General features: G+C 39.5%; 2 protein-coding genes across 5 annotated transcripts in view; one reads left to right on the forward strand and one right to left on the reverse strand.

The window, feature by feature from the left end:
• rasa2 (RAS p21 protein activator 2) overlaps nt 1-9,914 on the forward strand; it is a 46,213-nt gene extending 36,299 nt beyond the window's left edge. For both annotated transcript variants that reach the window (XM_072694556.1, XM_072694557.1), the window contains 8 exons: nt 540-617; nt 3,664-3,737; nt 3,935-4,041; nt 4,802-4,884; nt 6,413-6,621; nt 6,832-6,935; nt 7,132-7,312; nt 7,936-9,914. In XM_072694556.1, the coding sequence (XP_072550657.1) occupies nt 540-617; nt 3,664-3,737; nt 3,935-4,041; nt 4,802-4,884; nt 6,413-6,621; nt 6,832-6,935; nt 7,132-7,312; nt 7,936-7,966 (867 nt within the window). In that variant the 3' untranslated portion in view covers nt 7,967-9,914. The remainder of the gene's footprint in view (nt 1-539; nt 618-3,663; nt 3,738-3,934; nt 4,042-4,801; nt 4,885-6,412; nt 6,622-6,831; nt 6,936-7,131; nt 7,313-7,935) is intronic.
• Nucleotides 9,915-12,975: 3,061 nt separating this feature from the next.
• Nucleotides 12,976-18,013, reverse strand: part of LOC140575067 (transmembrane protein 255B) — a 29,029-nt gene continuing 23,991 nt past the window's right edge. For all 3 annotated transcript variants that reach the window (XM_072695203.1, XM_072695202.1, XM_072695201.1), the window contains one exon: nt 12,976-17,994. In XM_072695203.1, the coding sequence (XP_072551304.1) occupies nt 17,851-17,994 (144 nt within the window). In that variant the 3' untranslated portion in view covers nt 12,976-17,850. The remainder of the gene's footprint in view (nt 17,995-18,013) is intronic.

Consider the following 18,013-nt stretch of genomic DNA (forward strand, 5'->3'; position numbering starts at 1 on the left):
TGATCAATAGAACGGGATGCTCTGGAACAGCCGTGATCACATGATCACATGAGATTAGCGTGCCCAATGCTCTGTGTGCTGTGGAGCAGAGGAACTGTGTTCTCTGAATGCAGTCAGATCCTCCTCAGAGCAATGTGTAAATCCTTCCCAGAGCAATAGAGGCTGTTACTGCAGCAAATGGATCATTAATGCCACCTTAAAAACTGATTATTTACGGGTTCTTTAGTAAAAGTAATGTTTTTTGTAAAACCATGATGTCAAAGAACCAACTGAATCCTTAACTTTTTTTTTTGTTTTTTCTGATGCATTTGTTCTTCAATGCATAAGCAAACAAACATGAACCTCATGTAGATGGTTCTTTATGGGGTTTTAAAAAAACAGGGTTATGTATAACCACCTTATTGTCAGAACAAACACTGGAAGAACACTGCTCTGAATATTTGCTCTGTAACTGATCTGAGGCTGAATGTATGTTGCCTAACTCTGTGTGTGTGTGTGTGTGTGTGTGTGTGTGTGTGTGTGTGTGTGCGTGCGCACAGTCGAGTTTTAAGGAGTCCTACATGTATGACTTCTTCAAACTATTCCAGGAAGATCAGTGTATAGAAAAAGTTAAAAAGGTAAGACTTTTCTTATTATGCTATTTTTTCCTTATTATTGTTAATATATTTTATTGCTGTCATGCAAATATTTCCAAAAGAAAAGGGTAAACCTTCTTAACATTAATTTGTACTCAGTGGTTTTCTCTAGGTGGAGTTTAATCCAGTGTTGTTTCAGGTTTAGTGTTTAGGTCATTTTGGTCTCGTTTGAGTTGAGGGTTAGTTTAGTTTCGTGTAATGTACTTTGGGTGTAGTTTACAGTTAGTATAGTGTAGTTTGTGTGTAGCTTGGGTTAGTTTAGTGTAGTATAGTTTACATGCATTTTAGGTATAGTTTAGGGTTAGTTTAGTGTAGTTTAGGGGTAGTGTAGTGTAGTTTAGATGCATTTTAGATGTAGTTTAGGTTTAGTGTAGTTTAGGGATAGTTTAGATGCAATTTAGATGTAGTTTACAGTTAGTTTAGTGTAGTTTGGGTGTAGTTAGTATATTGTAGCTCAGGTGTAGTTTAGGGTTTGTTTAGTGTAGTGAAGTTTAGATGCATTTTACATGTAGTTTAGGGTTAGTTTAGATGCATTTTAGGTTTAGTTTAGTGTAGTTTAGAGTTAGTTTAGATGCATTTTAGGTTTAGTTTAGTGTAGTTTAGAGTTAGTTTAGTGTAAGTTTAGTGTAGTATAGTTTACATTTACATTTACATTTATGGCATTTAGCAGACGCTCTTATCCAGAGCGACTTACAAGGTAACTCGTATTACAGAGGAGGGCCAATGTAGTGTTAGGAGTCTTGCCCAAGGACTCTTATTGGTGTAGCGTAGCATAGTCACCCAGACTGGGAATCGAACCCCAGTCTCCCACGTGGTGTGGTAGCTCAGTGGCAGGTAGTGGTGTTATCTGTTGCGCCACACCAACCACCAACGTTTAGATGCATTTTAGGTATCGTTTAGGTTTAGTTTAGTGTAGTTTAGGGTTAGCTTAGTGTAGTGTAGTTTAGATGCATTTTAGATGTAGGTTAGGGTTAGTTTAGTGTAGTTTAGGGTTAGTTTAGTATAGTGTAGTTTAGGGTTAGTGTAGTGTAGTTTGAATGCATTTTAGGTGTAGTTTAGGCTTAGTGTAGTGTAGTTTGGAAGTATTTTAGGTATACAGTGGCAAATGTATGTGAACCCTTTTTTATGTTTTTCTGCAAGCGTATTGACAAATATAATGTGCCTAAAATAATAACACAAAAATAAAATAAAATATCTTACAGGTCTTTATTGAAAGACACAGTGATAGTGGAAAAAGTAAGTGAACCCTTGAAATTACTAGGTGGTTGACTCCCCCTCGGCAGCAATATCCTCAACCAGGCACTTCCTGTAGCCGTGGATCAGACCTGCACATCATTCAGGTTCAGGAGGAATTTTAGCCCATTCTTTCTGGCAGAACTGCTTTAGCTCTGCTATGTTCCCTGGACGCTTCGTGTACAGCTCTCTTCAAGTCAATCCATAGCATTTTCATAGGGTTGAGATCTGGGCCACTCCAAAGGGCGGATTTTATTTTTCATAAGCCATTCTGTTATGGGCTTGCTCCGGTGTTTTGGGTAATTGTCCTGTTGCATCACCCAACGTCTACAGATTTTCATCACACTTTCATCTCAATGATTGTAAGCTGGCCAAGCCCTGATGCAGCAAAGCAGGCCTAAATCATGATATCTCCTTCTGTACTTTACGCTTAGGATGATATTTTCATGGTGATGTGCAGTGCCTTTTTTACACCAGATGTAGAGGCTTTCTTCGTGGTGTCCTGCCATAGACACCCTGCTTGTTTAAGGTTTTACAGACTGTAGATTTATGAACACAGATGTTTGCCTGTACCAATGATGCCTCTTTGGCTGTCAGTCAGGGTTGTTTCTTTACTTCATTGTTGAGTCTCGGGTGTGCTTTTGGGGGTCATTTTGACTGGGAGTCTTCTTGGCAGAGTAGCCACAATCCCAAATTGTCTCCATTTGTAGATAGTTTGGCTCCATGTAGACTGGTGAATTCCTAAAGTTTTGTAACCCTTTCCAGCTTGATGTAAATAAACAAGTTTTGATCACAGATCCTCTAAAGCTCTTTTTGGTGAGGCTTGGTTCACATAAGCATATCCTTTTTGTGCGGAGCAAACGCAAAAAGTGTGAGTGGTTGTTTATCGGCCAAAGTAGCTTTAGTCCACACCTCCAAGCTCTTTTTTTAAGGGGACTCCAATTAGCTTTTTTGAGATCATTAACTCAAGGGTTCACATACTTTATGCACTAGCACTGTGAGGTTATATGGTTGTTCTCAATGAAGACATGAATGATGAAAATCACATTTTATGACAATTTAATGCAGAAAACCATAAAATTTCAAAGGGCTCACATACTTGCCACTGTAGTTTAGGGTTAGTGTAGTGTAGTTTAGGTATAGCTTAGGGTTATTATGGTGTAGTTTAGGTTCAGTTTAGGGTTAGTATGATGTAGTTTAGGTTTAGTTTAGTGTTAGTGTAGTGTAGTGTAGTTTGAAAATAGTTTAGAGTTAGTGTAGTTTAGGTTTAGTTTAGGGTTAGTGTAGTTTAGGTTTAGTTTAGGGTTATTGTAGTTTAGGTATGGTTTAGGGTTAGTGTAGTTTAGGTATAGTTTGGGTTAGATAGTTTAGGGTTAGTGTAGTGTAGTGAAGGTATAGTTTAGCGGAGTTTGACTGTGGTGCAGGTTTAGTGTAGTGTAGTTTAGATGCATTTTAGGCATAGTTTAGGGTTAGTGTAGTGTAGTTTGGGTGTAGTTTAGGGTTTGTGTAGTGTAGTTTGGGTGTATTTATATTTAGGGTTCATTTAGTATTGTGTTTGGGTGTAGTTTACGGTTAATTTGGTGTAATGTAGCTAAGATTTATTTTAGGTGTAGTTTAGGGTCAGTTTACTGTAGTTTAAATGTAGTTTGGGTGACATTAAGGGTTAGTGTAATTTGTGTAGTGTAGTGCATTTTAGGTATAGATAGGGGTTAGTTTAGAGTGGATGCATTTTAGTTGTAGTTTAGGGTTAGCCTGACCTATGTGTTAATCTCACTGGTTTCTATCCTGCTGCCAGTTTTTAGATGATATCTCTTCTAATGCGAGTAAAGGAACATGTGGAGTGGAGGATTCAGTCGTACTGAAGGAGGGGTGAGTCACTGAGCACACACACACATACAAAACAACACACCCTCATATGCACGCACACACACACACTTCAGACAGATGCACACATTTCTGGAAAACACCATAGCACACTGCTCTGCAGATAATTCTTCAGATAAACAATCACTGCTGCTTCAGTAAGAAAACTGTTTGTGTGTGCGTGGGTGTGTGTGTGTGTGTAGTGAGGTCCATAAGCGAGCTCAGGGGAAAAAGCGTTTGGGGAAGAAGAACTTCAAAAAGCGCTGGCTGAAGATCACCAACCGAGAACTGTCCTACCACAAACACAAAGGTAATCTGATTCAACATAGAAACGCCTTTAGTCTTCAGAGATACACATGAATCTATATTACAGTGAATCGTCTGCATCTCTTTATTCAATTCAAATTATTTTTATAATTATATTCAGTAAATGCTAATTAGGCTCTTGATTGTTTTGTAAAAAGTCATGTTTGGTAAGAAGGTGTTATCTTGTATGTGTAAGTGTAAATGGATTCTGCAGAGATGTTTGTGCGTTAATAAACATGTTCGGTATTTTTAACAGAATTCAGAATTCTGATTTTGAGATCATTAACTCAAGGGTTCACACAAATTCCCAGGAAAAGGCAGAAGAAGAAATCAGACTGAGCACTTTATGTAATAGCTAGTGTTTGTTTTGGATGGCGTGGACCAGCTCTTCGTCCTCAACTGCCACAGAGTTTACTTCTAATCTAGAAAACTGATTGAGCCACTGATGAACACACTGACCCCACACAGACCATTGTTCCCATTCCCCCACCCGTCAGCTCCCAGTTTATCTAATCAGTCCTTCATTAAATGAAAATCAGTTGAGCTGCTGATGGAACTGAAAAAAATTCATACAGTGTCTGGAGTTCACACAAAAGATCAGCACCCAAACCATGTTCTACAAACTGTGTTTTTTGTGTTCCCCTAAATATGTTTTACAAGCCTACACATCAATACCATGACTGGACAACACCACCTTCTGGCCACTTAGTTTATTCTAATGTTATATAGAGTTTTATGTACTAACATAAGTGTGTGTGTTGCAGTGAAAGATGCTCTGTGTGTGATTCCTGTGAAGAACATCCTGGGAGTTGAGAAACTGGAAGAAAGTGCCTTCAACCGCAAAAATGTGAGTGTGTGTGTGAGAAAATATGTCTTGAGTGTGTGTGTGTGTGTGTGAATAGCTCTATTAGCGTGACTGTAATGAAAACAATACTGCCACAATATTACAACAACAATCACAAAAACCTACTAATAACATTGCTATGCATAAACTGAGCATCTGTTCAAAAAGCCATCAAATCAACTTCATTTGTCCCAGCTCAAGTCAGCTCTGCTCAGCTCGGTTCTACTCTGACACTTTAGTTCCTTCTGTTCGAATCAACTCAACTCTGCTTAATTCAACACTACTTGCCTCAGTTCCGCTCAGATATGCTCTGCTATACTCAGATCGACTCCCTTCACCCCATTTTCAGTGCTGTTGGGCTCACTTCCTTGCACTGTTTGGTCAGACAAAACTGACACCCAAAGCAAAGTTGGAACTGAGTCAACTCAAAGATTTAAGGTGGTTTCTATGGTGTTGCTATGGCATAGATGTTGGTTTCTAAAGTGTTGCTGGTTGGTTGTTAAGGAGTTGTTATCATGTAGCTGTTGGTTGCTAAGCTGTTGCTAGGTGGTTGCTAGGGTTTTGCTATGTTACAGACATCAGGTAAAATGTGCCAAGACACCCCACATCTTTTTCCCAAACAGTGGTTAGTCCAAAAGCTCATCCAATATGTTTAACTAATAGAGCTGTGTCCACAAACTGTTTGTGGACGAGGTCTCTGTTCCGGAAATGTAGTACAGTGGTAGAAATGAACAGATAAACATGGTCACATTTTCTAAATCTCTTTATTACTTCTGTCCAGAACTTAAACAGTTTCAGCTGAAGAAATTTCATTCATGTTTTAAATTGTATAACAAAAATGGAACACATCTGTGCAGAGTTAAAACATCACGAAATGACAGAAATGGCTGAAACGAAACAAGACCAACAGCGGAAAAATGAGGAAGTGAGATTAGAGGTTCACAAACATTTTATTACGAACTGATTTCGATTTCCATTAAACAACAGCTCCGGAGCTCAGATCTGTTTGCTGCGGAGACTAACTGAAGCTACTTACAGGGCTGTTTAATCCTGACTTCAACTGCTAACTGTTTGAATTAGACACTGGAGAAGGAAAGACATTTTGGAGGGGAAAACCAGATGAAAATGGGCTGTTTTGTCACTAAAATATATGGGTATAGGCTCAGTCATACTGCAACCAGCCAGCAGAGGCGCTAGACCTGTGGGGGCTAAGACAGACATAAAGACAGAGAGAGGGCTGTAGGAGGATAGACAGACAGAGAGCTGTGGAAAGGGGTTGACAGACAGAGTTGTAGAGGGATAGACAGACAGAAAAATATGGAGGGATAGAGAGAGAAAGACAGACTTTAGGTAAGGTGGTTGCTATGGTGGAATCCGTTGCTACGTGGAAACAGTGTCTGAACAAAAAGGCCACACAAACCACACAATAAGACCGAACAATCTGGAGTTGGCACAGTGTCATTATCTCAAACTGCAGGACGAGAGTATGTGATCTCTTTCTCTCCCTCTCCATCTCCCCTTCCCCTCACAGATGTTCCAGGTGTTACTAGGAGAGAGGCCGCTGTATGTTCAGGCAGGTAACTGTGTAGAGGCGAGTGAGTGGATAGAAGTGCTGAGTCAGGTGAGCCGCTGTAACCCGGGGCGATTCAGCACCTTCCACCCCTCGGCCTTCATTGGAGGGGCGTGGCTCTGCTGCAGAGAGACAACTGAGAACCTGCCCGGCTGCAGACCCTGCACCACGTACGTGCGCACACACATACACGCTGTCGTTTAGTTCACTGAGTTAACCTGTTAACTTTATACTGGTCATTAATAATTGATTAACCCAGGATAACTAGTCAAGAGCAAGACAAACAACAGACAAGTTGTTTATAAAATGAGTATAATGAGTATATAAGTGTATCATGTAGTGTATAATGTGTGTCTGTGTATGTGTGTTTCCTCCTGCAGCAGCACACTGGCTAACATCCAGCTGGAGATTGACTGTGACCGAGAGATGGAGCGGATCTTCTCTCTGTTCAGTGCCAGTCTGCCCCGTCTGCAGAAGATGGAGGGTGAGTCAGGAATTAAGACAATGTGCAATTAATGTTGTGATCTTCCAGTACTTGTTAACATTAGCCTCATAGCTCCAGTGTGAAAAGTTTTTAGTCTGTGCTGATTGACTGCAGTCGGGTAAAAGAGGAAACCGTTTCTTACAGTTCATATCAAGTTTGAATGTAGGCCTAATTTTGTGTGTGTGTGTGCGTGTAGATGCGTGTGCCAGTATGTCAGTGTATCTGGGTCAGCAGAAGGAACAGGAAGAGTACTCAGCCTTCATCATACAGGACCCGAAGGAGACCTTCCGCACTATTAAAGAAATCCGAGAGATCCTAGAGGAGCTGAAGGCACAGCACACCGACAAAGAGGCGCTAACAGACCAGCCAGGAACCATGTGAGAAACACGCATACGAACACACACAGTGCTAGCTTTCCTCGCAAAACCTATGTTCATGTTAGTTGCTGTTAGGAGTGATTGTTGTCAACAGTGATAAAAGCTTGAATTATATATTATATAATTCAATATATATTATGGCTGTGCTCTTTCTGGGGTAGATTGCGCTCTCTACCTTCATTACTCTTAAGCAATGTTGGCCAGCACAGGTGTCTCGCTAATGGGTAGGATACCCCTCCCTCTCAATCACTCAGCGTGGGCAAAACGTTTCTGCTTTCTTAGCATTCTTCTCCCTTGGGTGTTGAACTTCTGTGATGTTGAGTTAGTGGCAGTTTGAGAAAATGTGGTGGAGCTTCTGTCCTAAGTCTCATTTTGTGAAAGCAGAACAGATTCAGAAGTTGACTTTTGCAATAATTCATTTTGTTTATTACTGACAGTCAAACCACCTCGACCTTTGAACTAAGATTTAAAACTGTTAAAAATATAGTCTCCACATTTAGCCCATCCAGACAGTAAAACACACAAACACACAATAGTGTGAAATTGTAGTGGTTTAAAGTATGAACTCATAAACCTGACCTTCTGTGTATTCCTCCTCATCTTCACTCGTCCTTTGTTTCCAGTGAGAACCCAATTGTGGGAAAAACATCATAATGGCTTCGGACCAAGGAGCAGCGAGCTGCTCAGGCTCCGCCCACCAGCAGAGGGGCACTGTGTTTCCTGCCAGAGTGAAACAGTCCGGTGAGAATGCTCGGAGAACACTCGGACAGCACTCCCGTGTGTCCTGGAGGAGAGAGAGTGACCGCGGAGACGGCCGGTCCAGTCCGAGTGGAGGATATTGAGGGCCTTCGAGAGTCAGTAAACGAGTGCCTCTCTCACCAAACGCTTCAATCAGTCTTAACGAACGAGGCACGTTTAAGCACTTTCACTTGTTCGCACAAAAACAAAACGACCCAATCAGCTCTTCACTCCCACAGACTGTGACTGATCAGCTCCGGCAGTTTCCTTTTTTCAGCTTGGAGCAGAGTTCAATCTGCCTTATATAGATCAGTGATGTTCTTACAATCCTGCACCTGTCTGAGGATTAGGGACTAACACACAAGCACTTTAGTTATCTGTAATATTCCAGATGAGATGATTTTAGATACAGAGTATCAGTTTATTCCGCTTTATTGATCAGTTGAATGATCATCATAGCGTTCCTGTAGATTCAGCTTCAGTTCAGATCCTGCAGATTTTAACGCTGTTTTTCTTAAAGCCAAAGATGTTTTGTAGAATTTAGCAGAGCTGAAAAAGGGTTAGTTTTTTTTACTTCAAAGGTAAATCTTCAAAAAATTAATCTATTTGTTTATTTGTTTGTTTGTTTGTTTGTTTGTTTGATTGATTGATTGATTGTTGGACCAACATTAAAAAACATGAACCTTTTGATCTTTGACGACACAATCAGACCTGCAGCTCTCTGACCCGAGCTTAATCACTTCTTTAATTCAGATCAATCAGAATCACTCCTATTCGTCCTTTAATGATGGTAACATCATATGAAACATTCCTCAACACACACACGTACACACACTCATCAGCTCAGCTTTTGCACAGTCAATTCTTCAGCTCTCGCCTGTTTCTTATATTTTGGCCTCATTTTCTTAAACCTTGTGAAAAGGCCCATTCTTATTTATTCATCTTCTTCTTCTTTTTATTATTATTATTATTATTATTGTTATTCTTTTTTTTTCACATCCCAGTCTAGCCCACTTGTTTCATCGTCTACTGTTTGTCCAAAAGTGTGTCCAAAGGTATCCAGGCAGCCCGACAGTGAGGGCATCAGTGATGTCAGGTACTGATGTTTGATGATTAGTTCAGACCACTCCAGCTCACTTAGTAGAAGAGTGTCCGGATACGTTTGGACATGTAGTGGGTTTGGGGTTTTTTGACTCATGGAAACTTTTTTTTTTTTTTAATCATTGGGATTTCCCACCTGTTTGAGCGGTGTATGTGTTTAATGTATGTTATTATAATATAAGGGATTTGATAATGTATTTGATGATGCAATTGGCTTATGGTACGTTTTTCTGTGGTACTTTCTGTATGATCCTTGCAGCATCCATCAGTAAGGGCTTTTGAGCGGTATGGTCTGTAGGTGTGTGATATCATCGTTAATAATGAAGGATCAGGACGTGAGATTTGCTGTTACGACGAGTGTGTGTTTGTTCTTAAAACCTCCTGTTTTAAAGTGGAACGTATGTAAAATCATGCTGTGGCCTTTTTAGAACTCCATTGCTAGAGCAAGGGGTTCTTCTCTTCTAAAGTTAACACTTATACGAACGAGAATAGTGACATTAGTATTAGCATTAGCTCTGCTGTGGTGTAAGGGACTCTGTTCTGGTTAGAGAACCCACAGAGGAGACCTGAATGAAGACATTCCATTGGGTGACGTTTTACAGCAGATCCTCGGTTTTAGCGGAAACTTGTGCTAATCTGCATTGCTAAAGGTCTGTTTCTCTTTGTTATTTAAACTTTTTATATGATAAATTTCCTAACTAAACTCACATTTCTTATTTGCTTCTTCAGAAATAATTTGCAATAAAATCTTTGTCAACTTTGATTTACTGGTCTGGAGTTTCTGTACTTTTCCATTCATTTTTCTACTTTTACTTTACTTTAAAACTACTTTTAGTGTTTTGTTTTTTAACTTGTTACATTGACAGACACAATCAATGTTAAGAACAAACATGATTAAAAGTGAACAAATAAATAATACTAAAATAAAAATGTATTTGAAAGTAAATTTAAAAAAAGGAATCAAAACAAAGCCTTTATTGCAGTATTTGACTAGAGTAGAGCTCTACACACTTCAGAATTCATCCTGCTACTTCAATGAGCAGAACTTCATCATTTAACACCAGTGATCCCTTTCCAGCCATACATGCCCATGCCATAACAGTGCCTCCGCCATATTTGACAGATGATGTGGTAGTGCTTCAGACTCATGAATTCTTCCTTTTCTTATTCATTCTGAAGTTTATCTTGCTTTCATCTGATCAGGCTTGTTTCTTGTAGATGTTTCCTATCTGTCTAATCTGACCTTTCTGTTCTTGAGTGGTTTTGAGGTAAACCCTCTGTATTTACATTCAGGACATGAGACGAGAACACTAAGTCTTTGTGCTTCGGCAGATAAAGTAACCAGTGAGTTTTCGAATAGGAGAACAAGATCACGGTCCAGTAGTTCCAGAGTTGTACAGCAGCTCAGTCTTTCTAGGGTTGAGTTTAATGAGCTGCCATCCAAGAGACATCAGCGAGACATGCTGAAAGGGAAGTTGAAATCTGTGTGTCAGAAAGTGAGAAAAAAGGATTAGCAGTGGTAAGAGAATCCATGAGAGGATATTACTTCCCCAAGAGAGTAAGTGTAGAGTGAAAAAAGAAGAGGACCAAGCACCGAGCCTTGTGGAACGCCAGAGAAGAGTCTACATGGAGCGGATGCGTTCCTCTGCCATGTTACCTGGTAGGAATGCTCTTCCAGGTACGATGCAAGGCTGGTGAGGACAGACAAGTGGATCTTGTGGTCCATTGTGTCGAAAGCTGCAAAGAGGTCAAGGAGAATCAGGACTGATGAGAGTTTGGCAGATCTTGCTGCATGAAGCTTCTGTGTAACTGCAATGAGAGTGCACTGGTTCAAAGCCAGACTGGTTAGGGTCCTGTAGATTGTTTTGATGACAACTCTGGCAGTCTTGAGGGTGGATGGTACATGATGTAATGACAAGAAGCTGTAAATGATGAAAGATGAAAGAAAGAAGATCTGGAGCGGACAGGAGGTTGGATTGTTAGATGTAAGAAGATGTAGGATGTCATCTGTGGAAAGGGGAGAGAAGTGAGAGGTAGAGGACAATGTCTGATGGAGAGGGTAGAAGCAGGGGGGAAGGATCTGCAGATCTTGTCAATCTTTTCTTCAAAGAATGTGACAAAATATTCTGGAGACAGGGTTTGAGGGTGATGGCGCAGTAGGAGGGTTGAGGAGGGATGAGAAAATGGTGATGCTTCCAGTTTCTCTTAGTAGACAGATGATTTTGCAGCAGTTACGTCCATTCTAAACTTAGAGAGGAGAGTTTTCTTGTGATTTCCTCCACTTTCTTACAGCCAGTCTCAGCTTTCGTCAGTTGTTCCGCAGAACAGTCGTCAGCAATGGGGTAGGTAGAGAAGATCTTGCTGACCTAGATGGAAAAGGGGTCAAAACTACTAAGGCAAGAAGTGAGGGGGAAACAGAGCAAATATTGAGGTGTGGAGTGGAAGAACGCATGGAGATGTTGTGTAGGAGGAGTATTCACCAAGCAGAATTAGTGAAGTGTCCATTCAGGAGAACGTCCAGTTCATCAAATAATTTGCCCAGTGGACCAGAAGGGCGATGGAGAACAATTATGTGGAGTCTAAACAACGAAGCACTTTTGTAAGTTGCTTTGAATAAAGTCTGCTGAATGTCTCAAAAGCATATGTAAACACATCGAAAACTGCCATAGCTCACGAAGGTTGCAGGTGTCGGCTGTCTGATTTGACGACTCTTTTCTAATCTTCTCCTGACACTGATGTACTGTGAATTTGGAGTTCACCTCAAATCTCTTTGGAAGTTGTTCACAGCATAGTGATTTTTTTCAGTGATTTAAGTATCACAGTGATACTTTTCACCCTTTAAATATGCAGATTGACTGATTACAAGCTGACATGATAACTGACATTGTTATTACACATTCACGTGATTCCGACCAACATTTTGGAGTATGTTTTTAATATACATATATATATATATATATATATATATATATATATATATATATATATATATATATATATAATTTTTTTTTTTTTTTTTTTTTACAAATTCTTTTCAAACAGCTTTTACAGAGTACACCACTTAATGATGATAAAATTGGGAGGAATATTAGATGCTATCACCAAATTGTGTTGTGTCAGGTGTCAACACATGCATCTAGCCCCACCTTTCACCACTTTTGCAGTTTGCCCCAGGTACACCTTGCACCGTTGTGTGAGGGCCCTTCGCCAGGGGGACCCCTTGTTGTTATTAGGGAGGCACAGGCATATTGTTTTTGGTGTGTGTATTATATTATTCTTTTATTTATTAAAACACTGACCTGTTTCTGAGACATTTTCAATCAATTTTTTGATTAAATTTGACACAGACCTCACACTAACCAAAAATAAAAAAGCATGGGCTTGGGTGTGGTTCAGGAGCTCTATAGCACTACTAAATGTAGACAATGGTCAGGATGAAGCTGGTCAATCTCATCATACCAGACAAAGATCAGTTGGTTTTATCTTACTCTGGCCAACAGGAAGTCAGCCATTTTGGTTGGAATGTTTGACTTTTAAAAATTGAATGCAGTGATTCACAGTTTTAATGATTCACAGCGGTGAATCACAGTCTTATTCAAACACCTCTGCTGATGAGATCTCACCAGCTTTTCTCAAAATGGGGTTGAGATAAACTTCTGGCACAGACGAGAATTTGTAAAGGAATAGTTGAAAGCTAAACGATGATGTAATGGTGGGCAATTTACTTGAGACACAAAAAAGTAAATCAGTCATGTTTCAGTATTGGTTTAAATGATGTCATGGCGTGCTAGGCCAGTCCAAGATGGGACGAACACTCGCAGAGATGGTTTCAAAGCAAGCAGATTTATTAACAAAAAGCAGATAACAGGAAGGGGACAAGTGAGGCAAAAAGCAGCAAACAGTGACCAACAGGGATAAACAAAAAACTCAAAACACAGAACAAAACCTGCGACTGGGAGGAGTTGTGAGCAGAGCAGAAACTAAAAGGAGAGAATCACAGGAGCGTATCCAAAAGGAGCTAAAACGAAACCCTCCAGCACCTAGGCGATAGGGGGGTTTAACATAAACTAAAACATGAGCTACGCTTGATAACAAAACGAGGGGGGAGGCTGGGGAACCAGCCGCTATACAAACAGATTCAGAGTTTGAATTTAGAACTATCAATTTTACAGACTGCTAAAAGCTTAAGAAAAAAGAAACTAATGGATTGCTTTAATTCTGGAAATCAGGCACCAAAACAGTTGGGTGAAGTAACACTCTGAAAAGGTGGGGAAAAAACAAGCCCACCTAAGATGCGAATTTAGTGGCATGTGTTCAATTAAAAGGGAAATGAACCTAATAAATGTACCTGAAAACAGGTGTGATTTGAGCCACAGTTAGCTGGCTGTTCCTGGCTACACATTAATGTACATGGGCTATTGATTGAATTGCTGTTGAGTCCTTTAACTTGAGCAGACAATCATTCACGGCAGTTGTGTTGCAGAATGTTTTGACATTCAGTCCGACTAAAGGGGGTGTGTTACAGTAAGAATGTAATGTCAGTGCACACCCTTTATCTGTAAACTCATGAAAATTTTTACTCTATTTTTCTTTTGTGTAGATAAATATCTCTAGTTTTCACTGTGGTTCACAAACTCACAAATATTTATGACATGGACCAAAATATATCTCTTATAATACCATTGGTTTGTATTAGCTCCGCCCAACAGGAAGTTAGCCATATTTGAATTTGTAAATTTCACAAACTCATTGAAACTCCTTTTAGACTTTTTAGCATATTTCCTCAAAATTGGGATAAACTCCAAACACACGGGATTATAAACTGAGAAAGAATAGTTGATTACTCAAACAATGATGTAAAGGTGGACAATTGCTTTATTTGAAACATAATACTTTACCAAAAGGAAACTTTAACATGGTCAGAACACCGTTGCTAATTTGATAATAAAATTGGGTAGGAACATCATTCCACATGTTTTAGTATTTGTATGAGTGACTCCACCCAAGAGGCAGTTGACCTTTTTCAACTTTTTCAAACTCCTAGAGAATTTGTCAGATTCGTCAGAAACTTCAGACACGTCATGATAAAATGTGAACGAATAATTAATATCTCCAACACAGACATGGTAACAAAGACATGATAATAGTAATAATTGATTTACTTGAGACGTAAAACTAGACAAAAAGCAAAAGTTGTCATGATCAGGTGCTGAAATTTGTTACGTTTGGTTTGAACATAACTGATACACAACCATTGGTGTTTATTGCAATGCATTTCTCACATTTCTTACAAATTATTTCACATATTTAAACATATTTAATCAAATTCTTATGAAGAAAAGGTAGAAATGAACTTCAGACATATCTAATGATAAATTCTCATTAGACTGTAGACTTTATTTGTGTTTTCGGTTTTGATTTTCGTCAAATGTAGTCAACGATCATATCTGGCCCCACCTTACCTAACTGAAACTGCATTGTTACGCAGATGATATACAACTGTACATATTCACTTGTTCATACTCACCCACCAGACTGACCTCCGGACTCTCCTGCTACCCGTGCCAGACCAGCTGCCCTCCCTCCGGCTACTGCTTGCTGCCTACAGACTATGATGAAGTGTATATGGACTCTAACTATTTGCTACTACTCTTTTTACCACCATCGACCATAATGATTGCTTTCATTGTGCTTACCATCTCTACTATAAGACACCTCAAGATATTCAACCTGCCGCAAACCCTGATGATCCAGTTCTGCACAGTGATCATTGAGTCCATCCTCACGTCATCATAACCATCTGGACATCATCAGGACAGCAGAGAGAATCAGATATAATCTGATGCCGCTTCAGGAGATCTAAGTGTGCTGGAAAAATTACAGCTGACCTCTCTCATCCTTGATATCACCTTTTCCAGACACTCTCCTCTGGTAGAAGCAAGACCATCAAAACCAGCACAACACGACATGCTAACAGCTTTTTTCACAGAGCTGTAGCGCTCCTTAATATTCATTGTTCAGAGGATTTTTCTCTTTAAGTGCAGTACTTGTTAACCGTCTGGGTGTTTGTTACATGTCATACTGGTGTTGCTTTCACCAAGAAAAAAATCTTGCATGTGTAACATACTTGGTGAAATAAAGAGATTCTGATATTAGTTATATTAAATACAGACAGCATATATATATATGTTTTTATGTTTTATTGTCTCGTCCTGTTACTAGATTCCTGCAAAGTTGCTTTATGACAATGTCAGTTCTTAAAAGCGCTATATAAACAAATTGGATTGGATTTGACCAGCATCAGCAGCAAAGGCCAACATGTTCTGGTCACCAGCAACCCCAGCAAAGACCACAATTCATGCTTTTTGTAGGCCACAGCCGCAGTAGACAAGCCCCAGTTTTCCTGACTGCTTGTTCTCTACCCCAGCTCTCTCTCTACAAAGACATTATGAATTCAAGTGTGTGTGAACAATGCTTTACTGGAGCCACACATTCAGAAGGTACATATTGCAGTATATAGGGAGTAGGGAGCAATTTGGGATTTAGCCCAAGTAATTCTGACTGTGTGATGCAAGCAGCTGATTTTTTTCTTGTCTGGCATTATACAGCTGCTCAGTGTTTGAGTTTATTTACTTAGACTAAGTCCTTTAGTACTTAAGGATGATCGCCACAAACTTTCTCCAGTTTTAACAAATTACATCACACATAATACCTTGTATTAGCTCCACCCAAAAGGAAGTCAGCCATATTAGAATTTGTGATTTGTTTTTTTACATTTTTCACAAATGTATTATAACTCCTCCTAGAGTCTTTGTCAGATTTCCACAACATTGGAATAAACTCCAGAAATTGCAGATGACAAGTCTATTATTCAAACATTGATGTAATGGCAGGCAATTGATTTACTTTTGATGCAACACTAGACCAAATACAAACATTAACATGATCAAAACATAGTACCTTACAAATTCAGTAAAGTTTGCATGAACATCATTAGACACATTTTTAGTATTGGTATAAGTGCCTTTGCCCAACAGAAAGTCTGCCATTTATTAACTCTTCTATGATAAATTGCAAAGGAATAGTGGATACTTTAAGCAAGGACAACTGATTGGCTTGAGATGCCATGTCAAAACAGGAAATGGATACACCTTGATGCCTGGTGTTTTGAGGGACTTAAAATGGGTAGCGAACACACTCCACAAGACTGTTTGGCATCACATAGCAGACATAGCACAAAGCAGGCCTACACTACACAGAATGTGTTGCGATGAGAGTACTTGAACACCAGGTTCATGCTGAAACCAAAAACCAGGCCACACAAGGGTCAGCAACAAGATGTCGAAGATCTGGGAAGCTGTCTCTGATATAAATCACATATATTCCACAAAGTACAAAACTAAGCTGATGACCAATGTATAGTCTACAAAAAAGAACTTCACTATATGGACAAAAGTATCGGGACACCCCATGTGCTTCTTCTAAAATATATATATATAAAAAAAAAACATCCAGAATTGCTAGATTGTCAAAAATGTTACTGAGATAACAAAGCTGGATGATCACTACCCACACTTCATTCACACCTAATTGCTGTGCCAATAGGTTCATGTTTATCTGCTCCAGAGAGTCCTATTATATTGGCAGTACTTCTCTACAGGGACTAAACAAGCTGTGTGTGTGCATTTGCACATCTTGTCAGCAATGGGTGCAACGTAAAGTAGCTGAATGCATTTATTTTAAGGGGTGTCCACAGACATTTGGACAAACACTGTACATGCAGAAAACTGCAATTACTGCAATTTATTATGCAAGAGTTATTCGAAATATAATAATATAATATTATTATATTTCTTATTAATGTCAGATGGTTGAAGCACAGTGCAGCTTTTAGTGTTTATTTATTTCTTATTATTATTATTTACCTTTCTGTAATTATGCTGAATTTGAGCTGAGATGCGTTCATTGACAAATTTGACCTGTAGCCTGAAAACTCTCTAGTTCTGAATTCCAAAGTCACTGATTTTTCGATGATATTAAAGTCAGAAAGCTTATAGCGTACTCTGAAGACTGTTGCCTGGTAATCGCCTTCAGATTTAGTGACATTGTTAATTATCGCTGTTGATGGAAAAGAGCAACTGGGGGGATTCTGGGCAGGTCTAAAGATTCTGTTTTAGAGTTATCTATACATACCAATTCCTGAGTTCCTCTAAAACCAGAGTAGGATTCCACAGCCACACAGTAGTCTAAAGGTGTTTAGGTGCCTAGCAAATGTACCAAGGTTTTGGGAAACACACTCACCGAACAATTACTTTAATTTAATACTTTACTTTCCATCTATTAATTAAGGACTGATTATTTAAACTAGGGTTAGATGGGAACTGGAAATATTGAGACCCTCTAGGAGAGCACTGGAAATGCTAATGTTATGTTATTGATAATGACATTCACACCATTTTTTGAGTTAGCTAAAGTCTTGTTACATCACTGTGTGCATCATCTGATAAACTAGTTGCTGGTTACCACCCAAACACAGACTACTGTTCTGTTCTGCTGAGTAAAGTGACAACACCACACTTCTCCAAAGTGTTAAGGGCTGAAGTCTCCAGCAGTCTGTGGGCTGAAGGTTGGATAAGGCAGTGAAGAATATGTTGGATGTGGCTGTGCAGTGTTAGTGTTTTTAGGACAGCGGGTTAGCTTTAGCCCTTGTAGGGCAGCAGGTTGTAGAGCGGGGCAAACGGAGGAGGGTTGGGTTCTGTGTTAGTTTGGGTCTCCAAATGTCCGCTCTGAGAATCGGCCGCTGGTGCTCCTGAACCTGCTGGACTCACGTAGAGTGAAGCCTTCTGAGAAAACAGAAACAAA

This window comes from Salminus brasiliensis, chromosome 13 (genome assembly GCF_030463535.1).
Source record: "Salminus brasiliensis chromosome 13, fSalBra1.hap2, whole genome shotgun sequence".
NCBI classification, from domain to species: Eukaryota; Metazoa; Chordata; class Actinopteri; order Characiformes; family Bryconidae; genus Salminus; species Salminus brasiliensis.